The sequence below is a fragment of the Biomphalaria glabrata genome, chromosome 14 (assembly GCF_947242115.1).
Source record: "Biomphalaria glabrata chromosome 14, xgBioGlab47.1, whole genome shotgun sequence".
Classification (NCBI taxonomy): Eukaryota; Metazoa; Mollusca; class Gastropoda; family Planorbidae; genus Biomphalaria; species Biomphalaria glabrata.
In genome coordinates this window covers 19,352,055-19,375,312 of record NC_074724.1, presented here as the reverse complement: position 1 = coordinate 19,375,312, position 23,258 = coordinate 19,352,055, and the positions used below count along the sequence as shown (strand labels likewise).

General features: G+C 38.5%; 1 protein-coding gene across 6 annotated transcripts in view; it reads left to right on the top strand.

Moving 5' to 3' along the window:
• LOC106071713 (colorectal mutant cancer protein-like) overlaps positions 1-23,258 on the top strand; it is an 89,886-nt gene that overhangs the window by 55,560 nt on the left and 11,068 nt on the right. For all 6 annotated transcript variants that reach the window (XM_056011384.1, XM_056011379.1, XM_056011378.1 and 3 more), the window contains exons 9-16: positions 3,281-3,538; positions 9,655-9,764; positions 9,940-10,051; positions 10,135-10,308; positions 10,835-11,057; positions 15,269-15,452; positions 18,497-18,609; positions 22,243-22,370. In XM_056011384.1, coding sequence (XP_055867359.1) covers positions 3,281-3,538; positions 9,655-9,764; positions 9,940-10,051; positions 10,135-10,308; positions 10,835-11,057; positions 15,269-15,452; positions 18,497-18,609; positions 22,243-22,370 — 1,302 coding nt within the window. The remainder of the gene's footprint in view (positions 1-3,280; positions 3,539-9,654; positions 9,765-9,939; positions 10,052-10,134; positions 10,309-10,834; positions 11,058-15,268; positions 15,453-18,496; positions 18,610-22,242; positions 22,371-23,258) is intronic.

Sequence of the window (23,258 nt, the reverse complement as noted above, 5' to 3'; positions counted from 1 at the left end):
CTCCCAGACTCCACTGGCTTTTTGGGACTTGTCCCAGCACTCAACTTTTCCATTTCTGTTTTTTGAATTATAGCCAGAGCATGATGAAGACTCGCAGCCTGTTTGGTGGGTGGTGTTTGCCCTTTTTGGTGGGCCAAGGAGTCTGCAATAGTGTTACCAGTCACACCTATGTGCATTATTACAGGAGTGCCATAGCGTTGCTTTATGTTTTGTGAGCCCTTGATGACAGTGTCGATATTGGGGGGCCATGGTCCAGGGTTTTGCAAAGCCTGTAGTACAATGACCACAACAATCTGTGTTGCCCTCAAAAGTCCCTCGCCAAGTTGAGAGTCAACAACTTTATAAGGCTTCACAGACTGCCATAACCTCCACATCAAAACTGCAAACAATTTACATGGTCCAATGATTTTGACTGAGTCAGAGTCAAGCAACTTGATGTAGGCTCCATAGCCTGCACTTCCAGAATCTATTGATGCCGACCCATCAGTATATGAAAAAATAGCACTGGGCTTGAAGGCATTAATGATCTCAAGTGCTAGAATTTGAAGGTCGTTAGATGAACGACTCAGCTTAGTTGCCTTAGGGTCTAGCGTATGTCTGGGGTCGTTGGGTGACACCAAGGGGGAAGGTGATGAAAACATTGAATGTTTTGTTGGTTGCTGGAGAGGCCAGCTTTATCAGATAGTCTAGTGGCATGATGCATAAAAGACTGCATCTTAATACGTCTTCTGCATCTCCAACCATCCACTAGTTTTCTAGCTGGGAGTTATTCATCCAGCCTTTAATACTGCTCAAAGCAAATAAGTATTGACCTTTCCCTCCTAAGGTTTAGGTGGACCTACATTAACCGTTATTTCACCACATTTTCTGGACTTGTCCTAAAGGTTCCACAAACAAATCTTTGTGCTTGGGACTGTATTTTATCTAATTGTTCAAGAGCTGTCCTAGAGCCATAGATTTGCACAATCTTTGTGCTTGGGACTGTATTTTATCTAATTGTTCAAGAGCTGTCCTAGAGCCATAGATTTGCACAGGTAGACTGTAGTCTATCTGTGATCGGACTGCTTCTAAATACAGTGATTGGAGTATGTCTGCTTGGGCTCCCCACTTTGTGGATGCCAGCTTCAGCACAATGCAAAGTTTCCCTGAGGCCTTTCATGCAACTTCCTGGATGTGCTCACACATTTTAAGTTTGCAATCTAAAGTTACGCCAAGGAACTTGGGTCCATGCTAAGAGCCAATCCATTAAGGGAGAGCCGGAAAGGTTGCCCAGAATGCCAGTCCGGAGCATGAACAGAGAATAGACTGTCTTGGAGGTGTTTATTTCTAGCCTCCATTTTTGTGTGTATGAGCAGAGCATATGGAGATCTTATTGCAACACTTTTTGTATAGTGGTTGCGCGCCTTCCAGATTTCCTAAGGACAATATCATCAGCATATAGCAGCTTTTGGCATTTTAGTTGAGCTGGTAGATCATTTATGTAGGCCATGACAGGACGGAGCCCTGGGGGAGGCCATGCTCGAGGGTAATTTCCCCTTAGACTTCTCCGTACATCCTGGTTCATATTGTATGCTCTTGTAGGAAGTCTCTGATCCTTGCACCCCCACGGCTCTTATCTTAAGAAGCAAACCAGGTCACCATACTTTCATATGCCTGTTTTAAGTCAATGAAGACTGCGTATGTGCTTTTGGTCCTTTGCAATCCATCTGCTACGCTCTGCACAAAGATGTTCATTTGGTCTATAGCAGACATTCCAGCCCTGCAACCAGCCTGTTCTGGAGCTATAAGATGGGCACTCTCAAGGTACCAAACCAGACTCTCATTTACCATTTTTTCAGCCATCTTTCCCACACAAGATGTGAGATGGGCCTCTAGACCTTCCAATCTTTTCTCTCATCAGCTTTGCGAGCCTTATCAATGGCTTTGGACATTGGGGACTTCATTGCAGCCTTGTTGATTTTTGCCTCAGAACTGGACACAACAGAATGAAATAACAGCAGAAGCTGAAAATTGGGACTAGTGAAATTAGCCCTTGAGGACCATGTCCTTTAACTCTTTCTCTCCTTACCAATGATATCATCGTTGATTTTTTCTCATTATGCAGCCTAATCGATATTATCGTCTATGCTTAAAAAGTCAGTTATTTTGTTATCTTTCCTTACAAAATGCTTTTGATAGCTTATAAATAAATCTTGTCTGTTTACCCTTTAAAAAAATAAAGATTTTTTCATTTTGATTGTGTTTTTACAGAAAAAAAAAGATGTTTTTAAAGAGTGGGAGCTATAAAAGGCTCTATTTTTCTATATTAATTTGTATAGGGGGTATGACATGGGATAGTGACAATTTATATAAATGTTTTATATGTTATATATTAAGTTTTGTGAGAATATAAATAAATATCATAAAAAAAGACTTTTTATTTAATTTGGATCATAAAATATTGCCTAGATCTAGTTGAGATATAGTTTTAAGTGAGACTTGTCCATAGTCAATAAGTTTTAACTTCGAAGTTTCAATATCCAAAATAAACTTTTATTTTCATTTTATAAATATCAGTTTAATTTATCTAAAAATGGTGTGCATTTTCCTCTATTTGGTATACCAAATATAATTTTCTGATAACAAACAAAAAAGTTATTAAAGTTTAATCATAACAGGATAGTGGAAAATATATGAGTAAAATGAATAAATCTGTCGGAACGTGGAAAATAATTACGGAGAGAAAGAGTTAAAGCTGCATCCACCATCGAGAGCCCTGAACAAGACACTGACCCCAGGACACCCCTAGAACAAAAAAAACTTAATGTGCAGCTGCTTGATTTGGAAACTACTATGCAGTTATTCTCAGATATATGACTAGTCATCAGAACCCTCCAACATAGTAATGATAATGCAGAAGAAGAAGAATGGGACACCAAAGATTTCACAGATCAGCACATGCTAAACAATATTGCACTGCTTAAAATAACAGCTAGAGAAATACTTAATTTGCTAATTGCAAAATATTTTTAATACATTTCTCTAGTTAGATACTTAACTCTTATATATATTTAAGATAAAAGTTCTCAAAGTTATGTACTGTTTGATTGTTGGCTTCATTTGATTTTTCTTTGTACTGTTCCACTTGATGAAATAGTAAGAGTAAGTTAAGTTCTGTATAATTCATATCTAGTTTGTCTTTTGTACATAAAAAATTTAAATAGTTAAGATAACAAGTATATTTTTATTTCAAGCCACTGTTGTTTTTATCCCTATATATGTTTTGCCTTTCCTTTGATAGGAAGATAAGCTACAATTAGAGGAAGATGGAAACAATGTTGACTCTCCTCCCAAACTTCCTCCTCGTATGATGCGTCCCAACTCTCTGACCAAAAGTACTTCCATGGTTTTAGACCCACAGTTGAAAGCAGAGTTGTCAGTCCTGAGGACAGATAATGAAGAGCTTCGAAGACAAACATGTAATCTAGAAATTGAGCTTGGGCAAATGTCTGAACAAATGGGAACATGCATGAAAGAGAAGGAGAACCTGATGAAGAAGGTAGTTACATAGATGTTACTTTGAGTAAGCAAGGAAGTCATGTTTTCTGTTCAATGTGACAAAGTTGAATTCACTTGGTCTTTTGAAATATCTGGTATAACTTTATTTGCAATAAATGTGAACAAAACTGGTTACATAGATGAAAGCCATGTTTGATGATGTGGTCATCATGATCAGTTTGACAATGTACCACTACTAATGATAATCTTTATTATCTTGAGGACCCGTCCCGAGACATGACGTTAAACTGCGCTCCTCTTTCCTTAGCACTTTTGGAGCTCAAAAGTGCCCTACTTCTTTTCTATCATTGTGTCTGCCTCCTCTTTTCCTCAGTCTGCCTTCATTGATCATCACTCTGTCTCCTTATCTCTAAAATCTCACTACGTCCTAGACAGTCCATTTGCCGTGGACTGCGACGGGTAAGGGGGGATAAAGAGATCCTGGTGTTTGAGTGGTGGCTATCTGAGGATAAACCACCACAACACATTACTTTGGCTCCAAGTTCCTCTAGACCTGAGGCCCAAATGGCCTGCTCTGGGTCAACCGGCTGGTCATGCCGAGCTATGCTGGAGGGCGGTGGCTGGAGGGTCAATCAGGGAGCTGCTGTATCGGACACGTGTGATGCAGCAGCTGACTGAGTATAGCACCTGTGTAGCCCTGGTGGGCTCATTCTGGACTTCCGAATGGCCCGTCCCCTTGTTGGACTCGATGGCGGGTGGGGAGCACAGGTGCCAAATTACTACTTACGTTCATGGACAAAAACACACACACAAAACTACTTGCCCCAGACCTATGTCTGGGCAAGAAACATCGAATTGATGATAAAAAAGAGGAGGTCCCAAAAAGCTGTGCCACCTGGCCATCATTTCTGGTGGTTAGGTGCACTGAGGAGGGGAAAAGCCTGACAAAGTTGAGCCCTTTTATTATCTATAAGGGACTCAAGTCAGTAGTGGGAGAGCCCAAGAGTGTGTCTAAGCTACACAAGTCGATGGAACTTCTTGTAGAGGTGGATAGCAAGATACACTCTGATGGGCTTTTAAGATGCAGAAGACTCTGTGATCTCCAAGTGTAAGTCATGCCACACAAGAGTCTGAACACCAGCAGAGGTGTAATCAGCTCTAGGGACATACTGGAATGTTCCGAGAAGGAAATAGTGAAGGGCATTGAAGGAGTCACCCATGCCCAGTGCATTACCAGGTGCAGGGATGGTGAGGAGGTCAAAACAGCCACTATTATCCTCACATTCGGAACTATGACACCGCCAGAGTTTGTGAAGGCAGGATATCTACAAGTTCCAGTGAGGCCCTACATACCTAACCCCATGAGGTGCTTCAAGTGCCAGGGTTATGGACACGGCGCGGCAGTCTGCAAAAGGAACACTGTGTGTGCCAGATGTGCTGGAGAGGGTCATGAGGACAAGGGCTGCACAGCCCAGTTCAAATGCCCAAACTGTCATGCTGGCCACTCAGCCTACTCCAAGGACTGCCCTGTGTGGAAACAGGAGGCTGCCGTGCAGGAGTACAAGGCAAGAAATGGATGTACCTTCAGCCAAGCGAAATGGGCTGTATTGGCCCTACCCAAGGGCCAATTCGGCTTGACAAAGACCTACGCCCAGGCTGTTGCTAAGATAGGAAGATCCATAGCCACACAGACGGACACATTGACCCAACCACCCCCTCCTCCTCCTCCTCCAACTCAGAAGAAAACACCGCCAAAGAACACACCTCCGAAGAAACAAGAAAGCCCTGTTGTCATGCTAAAGAACAGGTTCTCTGTGCTCGCTGATGAGAGCATGGAGACTAAGCAGTATGTCAAAACCAACACTCCGGGAGAACCCGGAGACATTATGTCTGACACAGGTTCTCCTCAGAGAACCCAGCCAGACACCCCAACCTCTACCAAATTAGAGGTTGACCAACTCCCTAAGGGGAGAAATCAAAGCGGAGAGGATGCCCGAGGTGAGAGAGGAGGAAATAACCTCCGCTCTAACCAGAGGGATCTCTCCTCTCCAGAGAGAAAGACTCCCCCAAAAGGGGGTTGTCCTCCTCTCCATCCAAACCCAAGAATAACAAGGTCACTGGAATAAAAAGAAACCCCTCCGGGGGCTTCCCAATCCCAAGGCCAAATAGCTCCAAGTAGGTCATTTAGAATAAGCCATGGATTCCAGAATTGTGCAGTGGAATTGTAGAGGCCTCAAGGCCAATTATGAGGAAATGAAGCTACTGATGGGCTATGAGACTCCTGTAGCTGTCTGCTTACAGGAAACATTTTTGAAAGATAGCATCAGTTTCCGAAGCTACAGTGCTTACAGCAAAAATGTTGAGGATACAGAGAGAGCATCAGGTGGAGTCTGTATCCTTGTGAAGGACAGCATCCCCCATGAGAGGGTAGAGAGCATACTACAGGCCGTAGCAGCTAGGATAACCCTTCACAAGGTTATCACTTGCTGCAGCCTGTATCTACCACCAGACGCTCCATTAAACCCGACAGACATGGAGGACCTATTGAAACAACTCCCCCGGCCTTATATAATCCTTGGGGATTTCAATGCCCATAACACCATGTGGGGATCCAACAATACCGACACAAGAGGTCGTATGCTGGAGGATATCTTCCTCCAACATGATTTATGCATACTTAATGATGCATCATCGATCTACTTGCACCCAGGAACTGGATCTCTCACATGCATTGACCTCACCGTATGCGTCCCTGGACTTCTGGATGACTTTAAATGGTCAGTTAGCAATGATCTATGGGGAAGTGATCACTTCCCAATCATCATTACTAACAATCTCCCCTCATTAGGACGACCTCAGCGGTGGAAACTGAATAAGGCTGATTGGGAACAATTCCAAAAAAGATACCTTTGCTAGCAAGCTACTTGGTATAGCCAGAAAAGTTGTCCCCCTAACCTCCAAAAAACGGCCAAGCAAACCATGGTTTGATACAGCTTGCAAAAGTGCTATTGGCGATAGGAAAAAATGACTGGCTGCATTTATAAAGAATCCTTTCCAGGAAAACCTAAAGCTATTCAGGATAGCTAGAGCAAAGGCTAGACAAACCATACGGTCAGCCAAAAGGAATTCCTGGAGAAGTTTTGTCGGCAGTCTGGATGCCAAAACTTCTACTATAGCGGTTTGTAAGGCAGTAAGGCGAATCAAATCGAAAGATCAAATGCAGTAGGGCATTTGAAAAACCAAGGATGAACTGTCACGTCCCCCAGAGAAATAGCTGACTACCTTGCATCCTCAATAGCAGAAAAGTCATCCACTGCACACTACACGCCAGAGTTTCAAAAAGTCAAAACCAGGGAGGAAAGACATCCCGTTGATTTCAGGTCAGAGAACAATGAAGACTACAACAAACCGTTCTCGCTTGAGGAACTGAGGGAATCGCTGGACAAGTCACATGACACAGCGCCTGGAGAAGATGAAATCCATTACCAGTTCCTCAAGCACCTTCCCGAACCCTCATTGGCAGTCCTGCTAGGGGTCTATAACTGTGTGTGGCAAACAGGCGCTTTCCCAAACAGCTGGAGGAAAGCCACAGTTATTCCGATACCTAAACCGGGAAGAGGCGTCTCTGACCCAGCTAACTATCGACCAATAGCACTAATAAGCTGCATATCCAAAACCATGGAAAGAATGATTAACAGTAGGCTGGTCTGGTACCTTGAGAGGAATAAAGTGATCTCCAATTACCAGTGCGGTTTCCAGCAGGAGCGGACAACAACTGACCACCTGGTAAGGCTGGAAGCTTATGTTAGAAATGCATTACTCAGAAGAGAACATCTAGTAGCTGTATTCTTATATAGAAAAGGCCTATGACACAACCTGGAAACATGGCATTCTACGTGACCTGGAGCTTATGGGGCTTAAGGGACACCTCCCCCGTTTTGTGGGGGAATTCCTGAAAGACCGAAAATTTCAGGTTCGAGTGGGCAACTCCGCTTCTGACACTCATGACCAGGAAATGGGTGTACCCCAGGGCAGCATTCTGTCAGTCACCCTGTTCAACATTAAAATAAATAGCATCATAAATGCTCTGTCCCCTGGCTTTGAGTGCTCTTTGTATGTTGATAACTTTGTCATTTTTACTTATGGGAAAAATATAACACCTTAGAAAGAAAATTACAGTTATGTTTAAACAAAATTCAGGGTTGGGCAAACGATAATGGTTTTAAATTTTCGGACTCCAAAACAGTTAGTATGCATTTTTATAATTTAAGGGGACTCCACCCAGACCCTGAACTATTTATACACAAAAAGAAGATCCCTGTCGTGAAAACTACAAAATTTTTAGGCCTCACCTTAGATTCCAAATTTAATTTTCAGAGATACCTTGCTGCTGCTATATCGGAGTCTAATTCGATCCAAGCTAGACTACGGATCCATAATATATGGAGCAGCAAGAAGTTGTACCTAAAAATACTGGAACCAATACAAAATGCTGCCTTGCGTCTCTGTCTCGGCACGTTTCGTACATCACCTATCCCAATTGTTGAGGCTGGAGAACTCCCCATGGATATAAGAATGAAAAAGCTTGCAATGCAGTATATAGTCAAGCTAAAATCCAACCCCACGAACCCTGCTTTCGACTCCATATTTAACCCCACAGAGGTAGAATTATACAATCGAAGGCCTAACGTCATACAGTCGTTGGGCCTTCGAATGAGAGAACCCTTCCAAAATTTAACCCTACCCATTGACCAAATCTCTAAAATTGAAACCCCTCAGAATCCTCCTTGGTTAATGAATAAACCCAAATTAAATTTATCCCTCCTTAATTTCAAAAAAGAAAATACAGACCCAAGCATACTACAAGTCCACTTTAGGGAACTGCAGGAGAGCTACGGAGATTGTGGCACCATTAACACAGACGGATCCAAAATGGATAGAAAGGTCGCGTGTGCCTGCTCCTTTCGGAACAAAACTATCTCCTGTAGACTCCCCGATGGCTGCTCCATGCAATATCGCTTGCACTTATGGCCGTTAAAGCATCAGAAAGGAGGAAATTTATAATCTGCTCCGACTCCAAATCTGCATTGCAAGCTTTGGGGCGGATGAAGACTGACATCCCATTGGCACATAAGAGCCTGAAGCTGTTGGACCAAATAACAGCCGACAGTAGGGATGTCACCTTCATTTGGGTCCCCTCCCATGTTGGCATTGAGGGAAACGAAGCTGCAGACAGAGAAGCAAAGAGAGCCCTAAATCATGCTGTGTCAGGAACCCAAATTTCCTGCTCGGACCTGAGATAAAGTATTGCCTCTGCCACCTATCGAGAGTGGCAGAACCAATGGGAGGCTGAGACTCACATCTAAGGGTCTGTCAAGGCACGCCCATGTCCAGACTTAGGATTGGCCACACCTACATCACGCACTCTTTTGTGCTGAAGAGAGAGGAGCCCCCACTTTGTGAGTACTGTGACTCTTGCCTCACCGTGGAACATATCCTCGTTGATTGCCCCAGATACCAGGATGTCAGGGAGAAATATTTTAGAGCCACTTACTTAAAAACACTATTTGATAATGTCGACCCTGGGAAGGTACTGGGCTTTATCCGGGAAGTGGGGTTATCTACGAAGATCTGATTTATGAATTTGTGAACATGTACTATTTACATTAGATTTTTACCAAATAATTAAATTTTTACTACCTTTACTATTTTAACTGTGAATAGACCTTGATTTTAATGATATGACTGTATAGAATCTGGCCCTTGTTGTTTAGAGAGAGAGTAGTCCTTAAGGGACTGCAGGCACGACATGGCCTAAATTGTGCAGATGTGCCTAAAATCAAAATCAAATCAAATCATATCTTGAGGAAATATATACACAAAGCAATAGCCTTAAAAAACACAATATATGAAAGCAAATGAAATATACATTTACGTGACAGTTTTACTTAAACCTAACCTATTAAGTTAACATCAGAAATACTTCAAGGCTGGAGGTGTTTTCATTTATTAGAATCTATTTGGTGCAGTCCCAACATTCCTGGAGTTTAAGAATGTTTTCTTGAGTCTATTCTTCTATGTTTTATATATATTGATATACAAGTTGTCTGTGGTATTTGGGGAGAAGATGTATTGTTTGCTATTTCACCACTTTAGGTGCTTGAGCTTCAACATAAACTGCAGGCCTACACAACTTCTAGTCCAAGTCACAGCCGAGTGGTAACACCTACTAAACAGTCTTCTACACCTCCACCACTTATTGATAGGTAAGAACAAGTTTTAACCAACTCAATATCTCTCCACTTTTTTAGTAATAGTAATTTGATGTCATTGAAAACTCTCACCAACATCCAACTCTTTCATCTTTAGAAATGAATGTATGCTCCTGACATATCAATGCCTTCTTAACTTTTTAAATTCTTTGTGCATGTACATCTTTAGAAGAAGTGTTGAGCCTGATGTTTACCCAGTAGCTAAGATGGCAGAACTCAAGAAACTCAAGACTTGTGTTAGTGACATGCAAGTGTTAGGTTCTGAAGTGACTACATTAGGGGTAACATTTTCTTCTACTATCTGGTGGTATTTTTTTTGTACCTTTAATATAGTCTACTGACTACTTACTTGTGCATTGATTAGGTACAGAGCACACCAACAGCTGAACATCTTGTTCAGTCTCTCAATGATGGTTCCAGTGTTGCAGAGCTATTGAAGTCAATGTCCAGGGGAGGGTCTACTAATGTTGGTGAGGCTGTGGTCAAAGAGTTTGAAGTAGAGCTAGAGAGACGACAAGCAAAGATAGATCACTTGAAGGTCTGTGGAAATTTTACACAAGTATAATACATCAGTATATTCTACTAAATATGATGATAAATATATCTACTAACTACTTTTATTATCAATGACATGAATAGAATGACTTTTTTTTTTTACATTTACCTTCAGACATGATCATACAACTCAATCAAAGCACTATCTATATCATTTGCTAAGGTCCACCATGTCCTTTTCATATTCAAGCCCCATATTCTTTTCATATATTTTATATATGTTTTATAATAATCAAATCTGAGTGATTTCCTTTTGATTATTATGGTTAAAATGGTTATGGTTATTTTTCAATTGTAAAATATTGTTTACCTTCTAATGTTCACTCCACCTTCAGTTGAAATTAAAGCACTTAAACAGTTATTCCAATTATATTAAACAAATATGTCTTGAACATCTCATAATACCAGCTTTGCTTTACAATTTGTTTAACAAAGACCAATAACTTCTCTGGAACTCTGGAAGAATATTTTGAAATTTTGCAGTAAAATATGTTCCATTGTTTATGCAGGCTCAGAATGATGTACTGACAGCTACACTTGAAGAAAGTAAATCGCATGCTGAGAGACTGAGTGTATTGATAGGGAAATATGAATCCAACAACACAGCATTACAGCTTGCTGCAGTCTTCTCAGATCACTGTATGGAGGCACAAGATGTGCTCACAGCACTGTTGGATACTGAGATGGGAGTATTGTTGGCTAATTGTAGAGCTGCTGGTTTAGGTGGATTAGGTAAGGGTTTGTCATTTATTGTGGACAACTTTATATTGAGATTTAAAGTATTGTGTTAGCTAACTGGAATTGCTGGTTTATATAAATTAGGTAAGGAGTTCTCACTTACTGTGGACAACTTTGTATTTGGAATTCAAAGTATTGTGTTAGCTAACTGTGGAGTTAATGGTTTTGGTGAATTAGGTATGGATATGTCACTTAGTTGACAACTTAACACTGAGAGTAGAGTATTTTGGCTAACTATGATGCTGCTGGTTTAGGATTAGGTAAATAATTTAGTGGGTACTTGAATCTCAAAATATATTATATTAAATGTTAAAATATTTTGGTTTTAACTTACATTTGACGGAAAACATTAGTATGCATATGTATTTAAACCGTTAATATCTATCATTGAAAAAAATGTTGGCTACAATTTGTAATTATTTGCTTCTCTACCTGATCTTCCAGTACTGGAATGCCTAGATGAGCTTCCGAGCCTTAGTGACCTCAAAAAAGCAATTAACTGCATGAAAAATAGAAAATCTCCAGGGAGTGATGGTATCCCAGTGGAAGTAGTTAAAGTCAACTAATCACTCCTGCTCCCTGAACTCTATATTCTCCTCTGCCGCTGTTGGGAAACAGGTCATGTCCCACAGGACATGCGTGACGCAACTATAGTCACAATATACAAGAACAAAGGGGATCAGAGTGACTGCAACAATTATAGGGGTATCTCTCTCCTCAGTATAGTGGGCAAAATCTTTGCTAGAGTGGCACTATCCAGGCTGCAAGTGATAGCTTCTAGAATTTACCAAGAGTCTCAGTGTGGATTCAGGAGTGGTAGATCCACTATAGACATGATATCTTCTCTATGACTACTGCAGGAGAAATTCAGAGAGAGAGACAGACCCCTTTACATCGTTTTGTTGATCTGACTAAAGCTTTTAACATGGTCAGCAGAAGTGGCCTTTTCAAACTCCTGAGGAAAATAGGTTGCCCTCCCAAACTACTGAAGTTCATTGAGTGCTTTCACAAGGAAACCAAATGTACTGTCAAATTTAATGGAGCCCAATCAGCACCTTATGAGGTTTGCAGTGGTGTCAAGCAGGGATGTGTGCTCGCACCTACTCTGTTTTGCATATTCTTCTCCTGTCTACTGCATTATGCGTACAACGACATAAACGAAGGTGTGTTTCTCCATACAAGATCCTCTGGAAAACTATTTAATGTATCAAGGCTGCGGGCAAAAACCAAAGTTCGGAAGCTACTTATTAGGGAACTCCTGTATGCTGATGATGCAGCTATTGTAGCTGATTCTGATATTCAGTTTCAGTCGCTGGTTGACAAACTATCTGCTGCTTGCCAGAAGTTCGGCTTAAACATCAGTCAAAGCAAGACTAAGATACTTGTCTAAAACACAAACACTGCACCTTAAGTAAGCATTAATGGCCAACCACTAGAAATTATTGATCACTTTTGTTACCTTGGCTCCATCATATCCAACAACACTTTACTGGATAAAGACATAAACAACAGGATAGCCAAAGCAATGGCCACCATGTCGCGGTTGCAGAAAAGAGTCTGGGACAACATATTGTTGACTAACAGTGTGACAAGTCAAAAGCTTGCTGTCAGAGTCACTCAATTTTATCACAGCATTAACTATTATTATTATTATTTATTCATTTTATTTTAGTTATTTCCCCGTTCTACCCCCAATTTCTTCACCCGCCCCACCTTTTCCTCTTCAGGCTAGACTTAGTCCACCACCTGGGAGATAGCTAGGCCGCATCCTTTCACTTATCTTCTCCCCTCGACACTTCAAGGTGCGACTTCCATCTCGAGTCAAATTCACCCACGTGAGAGATAATCTTAAGCCTAGGACATTTCCTGTTTCCCCCCATCTCTTTAGGACCTTTATAAGGTAGACTAATTCAAACCAGACCTGCTCATTTCTCTATCGCTTGCAATCGAGTCTGGACTACTTCATTTATTCTTACTCTTAGAGGAATACCTGGTGGTAAGCCGAACTTAATCACAGTTCCACTTAATTACTTTGTACATATTTCTCGTGGGATATTATCATGTGTATTTTATTATTTCATTTATATTTAATTGGTGCATTGTGTATTTCTCACTGTCGTAAGTAGAAAACATAAACATGGCATTTGTGTATATATTTATGCATTGCATTAATCTATTAATGCTACGTTGCTCAGTTGATCGTTGATGCAACCATGTATATCTTATTTTATTTCCTTTATCTCGACTGACCGCCTTGATAATTTTACTAGCGCACTAATACTGCCCTTAGAAAAGAGATCTGAATTATCTCCCCTGTAGTCATTCTACTTTGACGAGAGTTGCGCCCCTTGAACGGACGCTCTCCCCATTCAAGCTCGCTCTTTTGTTTATGGCCATGTGTAAACAATAGCGCCATGGTCGCTGACCAGCGTCCGCCTCCCCCCCCCTTTCTTTTTTTACTTGTGTTGTTTATTTGAGATTATTATTTCCCCTTTATGTATATTTTTATATTGCTGCTATCAGCCATCTATTTTCCGAATGCAATTTGTCATCATCTCCCCATTGTGCTCAAAAGCATTTTTCCATTCTGACGAATGCACCTCAGTCGAGGGCATCGATAAGAGGCATGAGAGACATGTCCTAACTTGTCTTTATTTATCCGCAGCCTCCCTCAGGTGTCTGCCTATTGCCTTCGTACTTAGTGCTATTCAGCACTGCACTACTGCCTACTTGTTATTGAGTATCATCTACTGCCTACTTGTTATTGAGTATCATCTACTGCCTACTTGGATCTACTCAACTATTTACTGGGTGCTATCTGCTCTACTTGCCTGCCTATTTGACAGTCCACTTGTCAACCCATTAGGTACGACGTCCCTATAGACCCAGAGTCTGTGCGAGACGTCATAGCTCCACCCGAACTCCGCAACTCACTGTTAACTACGCTGCCCATGGCAGATCAGCTCTGCCCACAGTACCCTTGTGCCCACGGTAGCCGGCCACCCGCCCTACTGTGCCCACTACAGATATCAGAATTTTGGATTGAGACTCCACAAGAACTATATCACCGGCATCCCTCTATCCGCTAGAGCGCCACCTCCAGCTGCAGAACCTCAAGCCAGGACACAGCCGGCTAAGTTCAGAAGACAAAGTGACATACTCTCTTATTAAGTGCAAGAGTGATGATTAAATATAGTATTGATTAGAGATAGAGATGCAAACCCTCCCCCTTTTTATTCTTCTATGTAAATATTTATGTAAATAAATATTCTTCAATTTTAACTTTTGTATCTCTCTTTCATTGCTTGTCTCGTTGTGTGCCTGCTCCCAATTTATATGCTGATAGGTCGGTGTGTGATAGCTTTCAAAAATAATCATCCCCTAGACATTAAACAAGCCAAACACATGTCACTTTTGCTAACTTGTCACATACAGTACTAAAGCCCTAGTCTACTGGACCTGTGTGTTGAGCACTTTGCTGTACGGAAGTGAAACATGGTCAACCTACTCATGGCATAAAAAAAAGCTGAATGTCTTCCACCTCTGATGCCTAAGGCGGATCTTTAAAATAAGGTGGCAAGATAAGATAACCAATGAGGAAGTGCTACAAAGAGCAGGGTGCCAGGACATCTGCTCTGTTATCAGCAGCAGACACCTCTGCTGGCTTAGCCACGTTCGTAGAATGCCAGTAGGTCGACTTCCACAGGACATCCTGTATGGCGATCTAATAGAAGGCAGGATAGCCCCTGGTCGCCCACTTTTACGTTATTCGGATGTATGCAAACGCGACATGAAGCTCTTCAAAATCGACACTGGCAGCTGGGAAGAGGTGGCACTGGATAGATCCACATGGAGAGAGAGCATAAAGGAAGGGTCACGGATTGCAGATGTCATACAGAACAGAAGCAGAAAGAAGGGTGAAAATGCAACGGCACCTGGTGATTATACATGCCAAACCTGCGATTGCAGCTGTGTATCAAAGATTGGCCTATTTAGTCACACAAGAAGTTGCAAAGGGAAGGGATCGTCTCTCGAGACGTAAAATGCCACAGACAGGCATATGTATTTAAATCATTAATATCTATCATTGAAAAAAATGTTGGCTATAATTTGTAATTGAAAAAAAAATTTTGTTCAAAATAAAGGCTCTATCAACTTGAGCAAGTATCATAGGCTTATTATAACATCGTTACATTGTATTTCAGTTGAAACTGATGATGACCAGGAAGAGGTAACTGCTATTTTACAACGTGCTCATCATGCCCGGAGACGAGCAGAAGGTGTTGCTCGTCATTTACTGACACGTCTTGACAGAAACAATAGTAACCATGTAACACTGGCGGCATGTCATCCCTGGGAAGATGTGTCTACCAATAGCAGAACTGCCAGGTAACTTAGAAAGCCTGCTATATTGTATGCAGTAGCACGTAAACCTTTTTTATCTTTACAAACAAGATTGTGTTAATCAGTAATTTTCATGTGACATTAATATAGACATATACAATATAATGTACAAGTACAACTGACTGTCAAGGGCTGCCCTTATTGTGTTAATCAGTAATTTTCATGTGACATTAATATAGACATATACAATGTAATGTACAAGTACAACTGACTGTCAAGGGCTGCCCTTATTATCTATTTTATATATTCACAAGATGGTTTGTTCAAGTCTGAGTATGTTCATTATCAGACTGCTAAAATGAATGTTTGCATTTTCTTTATGCTAGCATATGAATAGAGAAGATATGATAAGATTTATTGTGTTATGTTGACATTTTTTTCATTTGGTGATAATTAGGACTTTAAAATATGCTTGATGTATAGTTTTAGTATTAGCATATTAGTTTGATATAAATGTATGTAAAGCACACTGGTTATTGTAGCTTTATATTGAAAAAGAATAGTTGCCCATGGACATCATGTAAAGCAGTGGTCTTCAACGGGGGTGCTATCACCCCTTGGGGAGGGGCGTTTGCAATATTTTGGGGGGCAGTAGGGGGCACTGGGCACAAATGGGACGGTAAGGGGGCACTGAGTATAAAGGGGAAAGAAGAAACTAAAGGTGCACTCAAACAAAACAAATCTAAAAATTAAAGCTGGCAAACTAAATATAGACAAATTATAATTAGCTTGCTTCTAATTTAAAAACAGAAACAGCATTAGAAATTGAGTCGGGAATCCCATTTTCTATTTTTAAATTCTTAATCTTTTGCTGCAGTCGGATGGTATCTAGTGTCCTTAGATCTTGCGCGCATAAACGTTTAAGATTTGATAAACAAACTAGGTAATGCGTCTTTTAAATTATTGTTTATTTTATACATTGATAAAGTGTTGGTATGAAAACTCACTGGTATGTAATGAAATATTACTAAGAGTTTTAGTAAATTGTCACTAGATAAAAGTATGTTTGGATGACTGCATTTTCAGATGAGGTTATGAAACCAAGTCAGCTTCACGAACATATAGCAATATCTAAAAATAATTTAAGAATATCCGTGAACAATTATAAAGATCTACTATTAAAACAATATTAAAAACAAAAAAAATTGCAAAGCAGGATATGTTTTAGTGGCCTCTTAGAAAAATGCATAGCTTTTTTTTAAAAGTCTTATGATATTGTTTGAAAATTTATTAAAACTAAAATAATTTTTTTTTAAAACATGTTACACATAAAGACTTTTTTCTTGTTAGTGATGAAATATTATTTCAGAATTGTCTAGTTATATAGCTAATGACGACATATAGGGAACCATCAATGGTTGGAAGCTACAATGAATTCATAAGTAATATAGAATAAAGAACAGATCTATTCACTATTCACCTTTTGAGTTCTGATACACAAGAAAAGTTTAGCCTGCAAGTTCATTTCTATTTTAATCTAATTATAAAATTGTAAATAAAATACAAACCCATGCTGAAAATAATCTCATCTTTCTACAGTTTTGTGAAACAAATGATGAAAAAGATGTTAGACTCTTGTTGTAAACTAAAGTTCGCTGGATTTAAAAAGGGGTTTGGTATTGCTTGTTTTGTTAAGCAATTTTGATTTTTTTTTTGAGAAACAGGAAGATTCAACAGTTGGCGATGACTTAAAGCAGGCTAAAAAAAATTGTTATACATGGTAGGCATCTAACACAAATAAATCAAACGAACCTGTGTATGCTAGGAAAGAAATGTACTTTCATTGATTATATCATTTTTTCTTTTATCGAGAAATTAAATCTATTTTAAAGAGTTTTACAATCTCACATAACTTGTTTGTTGACAAATGAATTACTGCCTAAGGACACTGATATCTATGCAATTCATATAACAATGCTCTATGAAGAAATTACGATTCGCTTCTAAAATAAAAAAAAAAATAATATGAATGACAGTTATTAAACATCTGTTTCTGAAGTTCAAATTGAGTTGCAGGAAATGTAAACATAGTGGCGTAGCTAGGGTGAGGAAGAGGAGGGCGGAAAATTTGAAAATCCCCCCGGGCCCCCACTTGAGAGGAGTCTCCAAATGAGTGTTTTTTAATTAATTAAATAAAATATTACGCAAAATGCAGGGGCCCACCAAGAGGTCAAGCTCCAACACACAGATATTTCTTTGATTTAAACTGTTTTTTAAGGGTCAGTTGGAAAGAAATATCCATTTTCTCAAACTTACTGACACATAAACACTCTAACATTTTTTGTTTTATCAGTTGGAAATTTACTTTCCAGACCCTGAAGGCACCCATGAAACTCTTTGATATGTCATTTTTCCATTTTAGCTTTGCTTTATCTCTTCTATGATCTTCTCACAAAGTAGGAAACACTCTCTGGACACACACATGCAAACACAGCACAAATGTTTGGGGCATCTCGCTTCCTGATGTAGATTGGATACATTTCATTGTCTTCTTTATTTTCCAATAGACATTTGTTTTCCTAAGTTACTACACACACACACACTACACACACACACATATAATAATATGTCTTCGAGTCAGAAGATTAAAGAGGAATGCAATAACACATATACACTCTACATATATGGCAGGGCTTCAGTGCTATTTAGTGTTTATGAAAACAAATATTTTGCATAAATAAAAAATTGCTTTAAATCTTTTAACTTGTAAAAGAAGAATCACAAAAAAAAAAATACTTAAAAAAAGTATTATGGAAGTGTGAAGGGTGATTTATTACTGTTGAATGACCTGGATATATAAATATGGTTTAATATATATATTAAATATATCTACATATTTTATCTCATTATTACTAACAGCTATAATGATTTCCTTTTTTTTTTCTACACATAGCAGGGCACCTGGTGGAAAATATGCATTAAGATTAGGAATCTGAAAAAGACCTGCACCTGTGACAGTAAAAAAAAAAATATGGGTTAAGTAAGTCTTTCATATCAAATTTGACCAAACTGTCATTTTCTTCTGACAGCACCAGCAGCACCAGCAGTTCAAATGATGCAGACTTTAGTAAAGCTGATGAAGTTAAACTTAGAGATCATATCCAGCAACTCAAGTCTGAGAGAGCTGCAGTGAGAACTACAGGTACAAAGCAATGGCTTCAATTCTACACTAAATAATGAGCATCTAGAGTTCAATGAAATGAATGAATTTATTGAAGTGACTATTTCTTTAGTTGTATTCTTGGCAAACTAAAATACATTTAAGATATGAAAAAAACAACAAAAAAAAAACTTCCAGGCTGAGCCAGTTGTATTAAGCAGAAATGATTGTAGAGCTTTCATTTTATCTGTTTTCTCTGGATTTCATATATTAGATATAAATATGTCGGCTGAACTGGTAAATCTGTTTTCAAAGTCTATTTTCATGGAAAAATTAAAAACAAATGTTGAGAGAACATTGGCCATGTTTGACATAGATCTATATCCAATCCACTAGATTAGTATTACCAAAACTAAGACCTGAAGGCAAGCTAGTTTGTTTATATGTTAGTTAATATCTTAAAAATGAGCTATTTGATGGTTAAAAGTTTAACTTGTTTGAGACATGCATCATGTCTCCATATGAATACACCTGTGTATTATGCCTTAGGCAACAAAGATGCATCATGGCACTGTGTACCATGTGGGTTACCTCAGTTTACATCAGGACTGTTTGATTCCTTTGATGCAGACACTTCTAACCCATACAACATCCTAAACACCATCCCAAACCAAACTCACCAACCACTAGCCAGACCCACTCCTGTTAAACCTAAATCTACTAAAATTAATACAACAGCCTCACTAAACAAACCTACTAAAGAAGTAACACCAAAATACCTTAAAACCTTAGTAATAAATTTTCAAAGCATTAGGAACAAAATAGCAGACTTAGAAATTTTATTAGAATGTGAGAAACCAGACATAATTGCAGGCACAGAAACTTGGCTACATCCTGAAATTTATAATGCAGAAATTTTCAATAGTAATTATGAAATTTTTAGAAAAGATAGGGCTGATAATCATGGAGGAGTTCTTTTAGCAATAAAAAACACTCTTATAGCAGAAGAAATTTCCTTACCTAACTCAAAAAATATAGAATCAACATTTTGTAAAATTAATACCACCTCAACATCCCTAATAATAGGCAGCATTTACAGACCACCAAATTCTAGTTTAGAATACATGCAGGAACTATGTAATCAGATTACTACACTTAAATAAAAATGCAGTTTTTTGGATTATGGGTGATTTCAACCTACCTGATATAAATTGGAAAACACTAACCATAGATAAACACCAAAACCTTAAGGACATAAATGAGCTTTTCATAGAAACTTTACACAACCTAAGTTTAGATCAAATCATTAAAAAGCCAACTAGATTAAACAACACATTAGATCTCTTCTTAACCAACAGACCTGGATTAGTTGTTGATTATGATATTATCCCTGGTCTATCAGACCATGAGATCATAAAAATACACAGTCAGATAAAAGCAGTAGCCAATACAAAACCCAAAAGAAAAATCTTACTCTGGAATAAATGTAACCTAACGCAACTACACCAAGCTGCATTAAACTTTCAACAAACATTCTTATTAGAAAAAGACATTAACCAACCAGTCGATGACCTCTGGAATTTCATTAAAAACCATCTTAAAAGCATTATAGAAAATCATATACCAACTTAATACACATCAAACAAAATAAATAAATGCTGGTTTAATAATAGACTAAAGAAGCTTTGTAAACAGAAGGAAAACCTATATAGAAAATTTAAAGAAACTAATGCAGAAAGAGTTTACAAAAAGTATATAAAAATTAAACACTTAACCCAAAAAGTAAGCAGACAGCTGCAGAGTGAATACATAAACAATGTAATATCTAAAGATAACAACAAAAACCTATGGTCATACATTAAGTCTAAGAAAATGGAAACAACAGGCATAGCGCCATTAAAAGATGAACATAACATAATACATAATGATAATGAAACTAAAGCAAACATCCTAAACAAATACTTTGCATCAGCATTCTCAACTCCAGGAGACAAAGACATATTACTGAATTTGAACCAAGTAGACAACATAGAAGATATAGTAGTACAAGAAAATGGAATTCAAAAACTATTAGCCAACACCAAACCAAATAAAGCGTCTGGACCTGATGGTATTCCAGCTAGATTACTCAAAGAACTAAGCAATGAGCTAGCCCCAGTGTTCAAAATACTCTTTCAGGCTTCACTTAACCAGGGCAGAGTACCAAAGGACTGGAAAGAAGCTAATGTCACCCCCTTATTTAAAAAAGGAGAAAAATCTGACCCAGGAAACTACAGACCAGTATCACTTACCAGCATCACATGTAAAATCCTAGAACACATAATATGTAGCAACATCATAAACCACTTAGACAAACATAATGTCCTCACACCATACCAACATGGCTTTAGGAAATATAGATCATGTGAAACACAGCTAATAGGACTAATTGATGATTTTTCAAAAGGTTTAGATAATAGTGAACAAATAGATGCTATCTTACTAGATTTTTCTAAGGCTTTTGACAAAGTTCACCACCATAGTTTGCTTAAAAAATTAAAATATTTCGGCATTAATGGTCAACTGCATCAGTGGATTAAAGATTTTCTGATAGAGAGAGAACAAACTGTAATAATAAATGGCTCTAAATCAACACCGATAACAGTAAACTCAGGTGTACCTCAAGGAACAGTCATGGGTCCACTACTATTTTTAATTTACATAAATGATTTACCAAATTGCATTATTTCAGGAACAAAAGTCAGATTATTTGCAGATGATTGCATAATATATAGAACAATAAAAACAACACAAGACACAGATATTTTACAAAGAGAATTAGATAAATTACAGAAATGGGAATCAAATTGGAGCATGTCTTTCCACCCAGAAAAATCTCAGTTGTTAAGAGTAACAAAAAACCTAAAACATATTAATGCCACTTATCGTATTCATGGCAAACCAGTAACACAGACTAAAAGCGCAAAATACCTAGGTGTTATATAATGAAAAACTGTCATGGAATCCACATATTGATGAAACTACAAAAAAATCAAACAAAGCATTAAGATTTATTAAAAGAAATTTCTATAAATCAAATAAGAACATAAAACTAAAATGTTATTTAACCTTGGTTAGGCCAATAATAGAATATGCATCCTCCGTTTAGGACCCCTGAACTCAAGAAAACATTAAGAAACTAGAACAGACACAAAATAGAGCAGTGCGATTCATAACAAACGAATATTCACATTTGACTAGAGTAACACTTTTAGTAAAATCACTAAATTTAGAAAGCCTTCAGGACAGAAGGCTCAAAAGTAAAGTAGCAATCATACATAAAACACTGAACCATAATCTTCAAATACAAAAACAAAATTTAATAAAATACTCTGAAAGACACAAAGATAAAGGCACATTCCTCGTCCCATATGCTAGGACAAATTTGTACAAATACTCCTTCTTCCCTAGTGCTATTAGAGCATGGAATGGGTTGCCTGAGCTAGCCAGGAAAACCAGTCACTTGGCAGAATTTAAGTCATTGGTTAATATGCATGACTAAATGCATGACGCGTAGGACGTAATCATCTTCTTTTTTGAAGTAACGTCTGTATTATATAAGATAAGAAGATAAGATAATGCTATGAGCAGTTTCAATGCAAAAATTAACTTTATTATTTTATGTCTCCACTACAGTGATGGAACTAGAGAGTATTCATGTTGATCCTATCACCAGTGAGCCTAGAAAAAGAATTGAAGCTCAGAGACTGGACCTGGAAAATGCTGTCCTGGTACAGGAACTAATGGCTGTCAAGGAAGAAAAGGTTACCTCATGAATCTTTACTTGCTAGTTACTTTGGTTAAGAATCCTATATATTTAAACTGTCTTGTGTAAAACTAGACCAAAGGCTGTCTCTAAAACACTTTATGGCAGATTTAAAAGAAAAGGCATCACAAAGATTAAACATAATAAAACACCTAGCAGGAACATCCTGGGGAGCTGAAAAGAAAACCTTAAGACACTTATACACTGGATACATCAGATCTATAATGGATAACTGTCTCTGTAGCTGCCAACAAAACCTATCAATCATCATTAGACACAATCCAAAACCAAGCCTTGCAGCTAATTACTGCAGGTATGAAAACTATTCCCACAGCAGCCTGTGAAATAGACTCCAATATTGAACCTCTTAAGTTAAGGCGCAACAGAGCAGCATTAGAAGCTATTGAGAGATACAGAAGGTTGGACGACGATCATCCTAATAAATTACTAACACAGAGAAATAGGAAAAACAACAGAAAAAAGCAAAGGACTCTGATCCAATTTACTGACGAACTAGCCCTTAAACACCACATACCCAATAACAGAGAAATAATTACCAGATTTTCAAACCGGACTAAACTACAAACAACCAACCATCAAAACACATTTACTAAATAGCACCTTAACAAAAGAATCAAATCCACTTGAGCTCAAATTAGGCACGCTTGAAACAATTGAAAGCTATCAAAAAACAGCTATCCATATATATACAGACAGATTAGCTTTCAAAGCCACCATCAATGCTGGTCTTGGTGCCTTCCTGGTCTTCCCTAAAAAAAAAAAAAAAAAAAACTTTGAGATAAGCTCGATCTATCCAGTGCCACTTTTTCTCAGCTGTTAGTGTCTTTTTGAAGAGCTTCAATATACCATTACCTTAAAAGTGGAT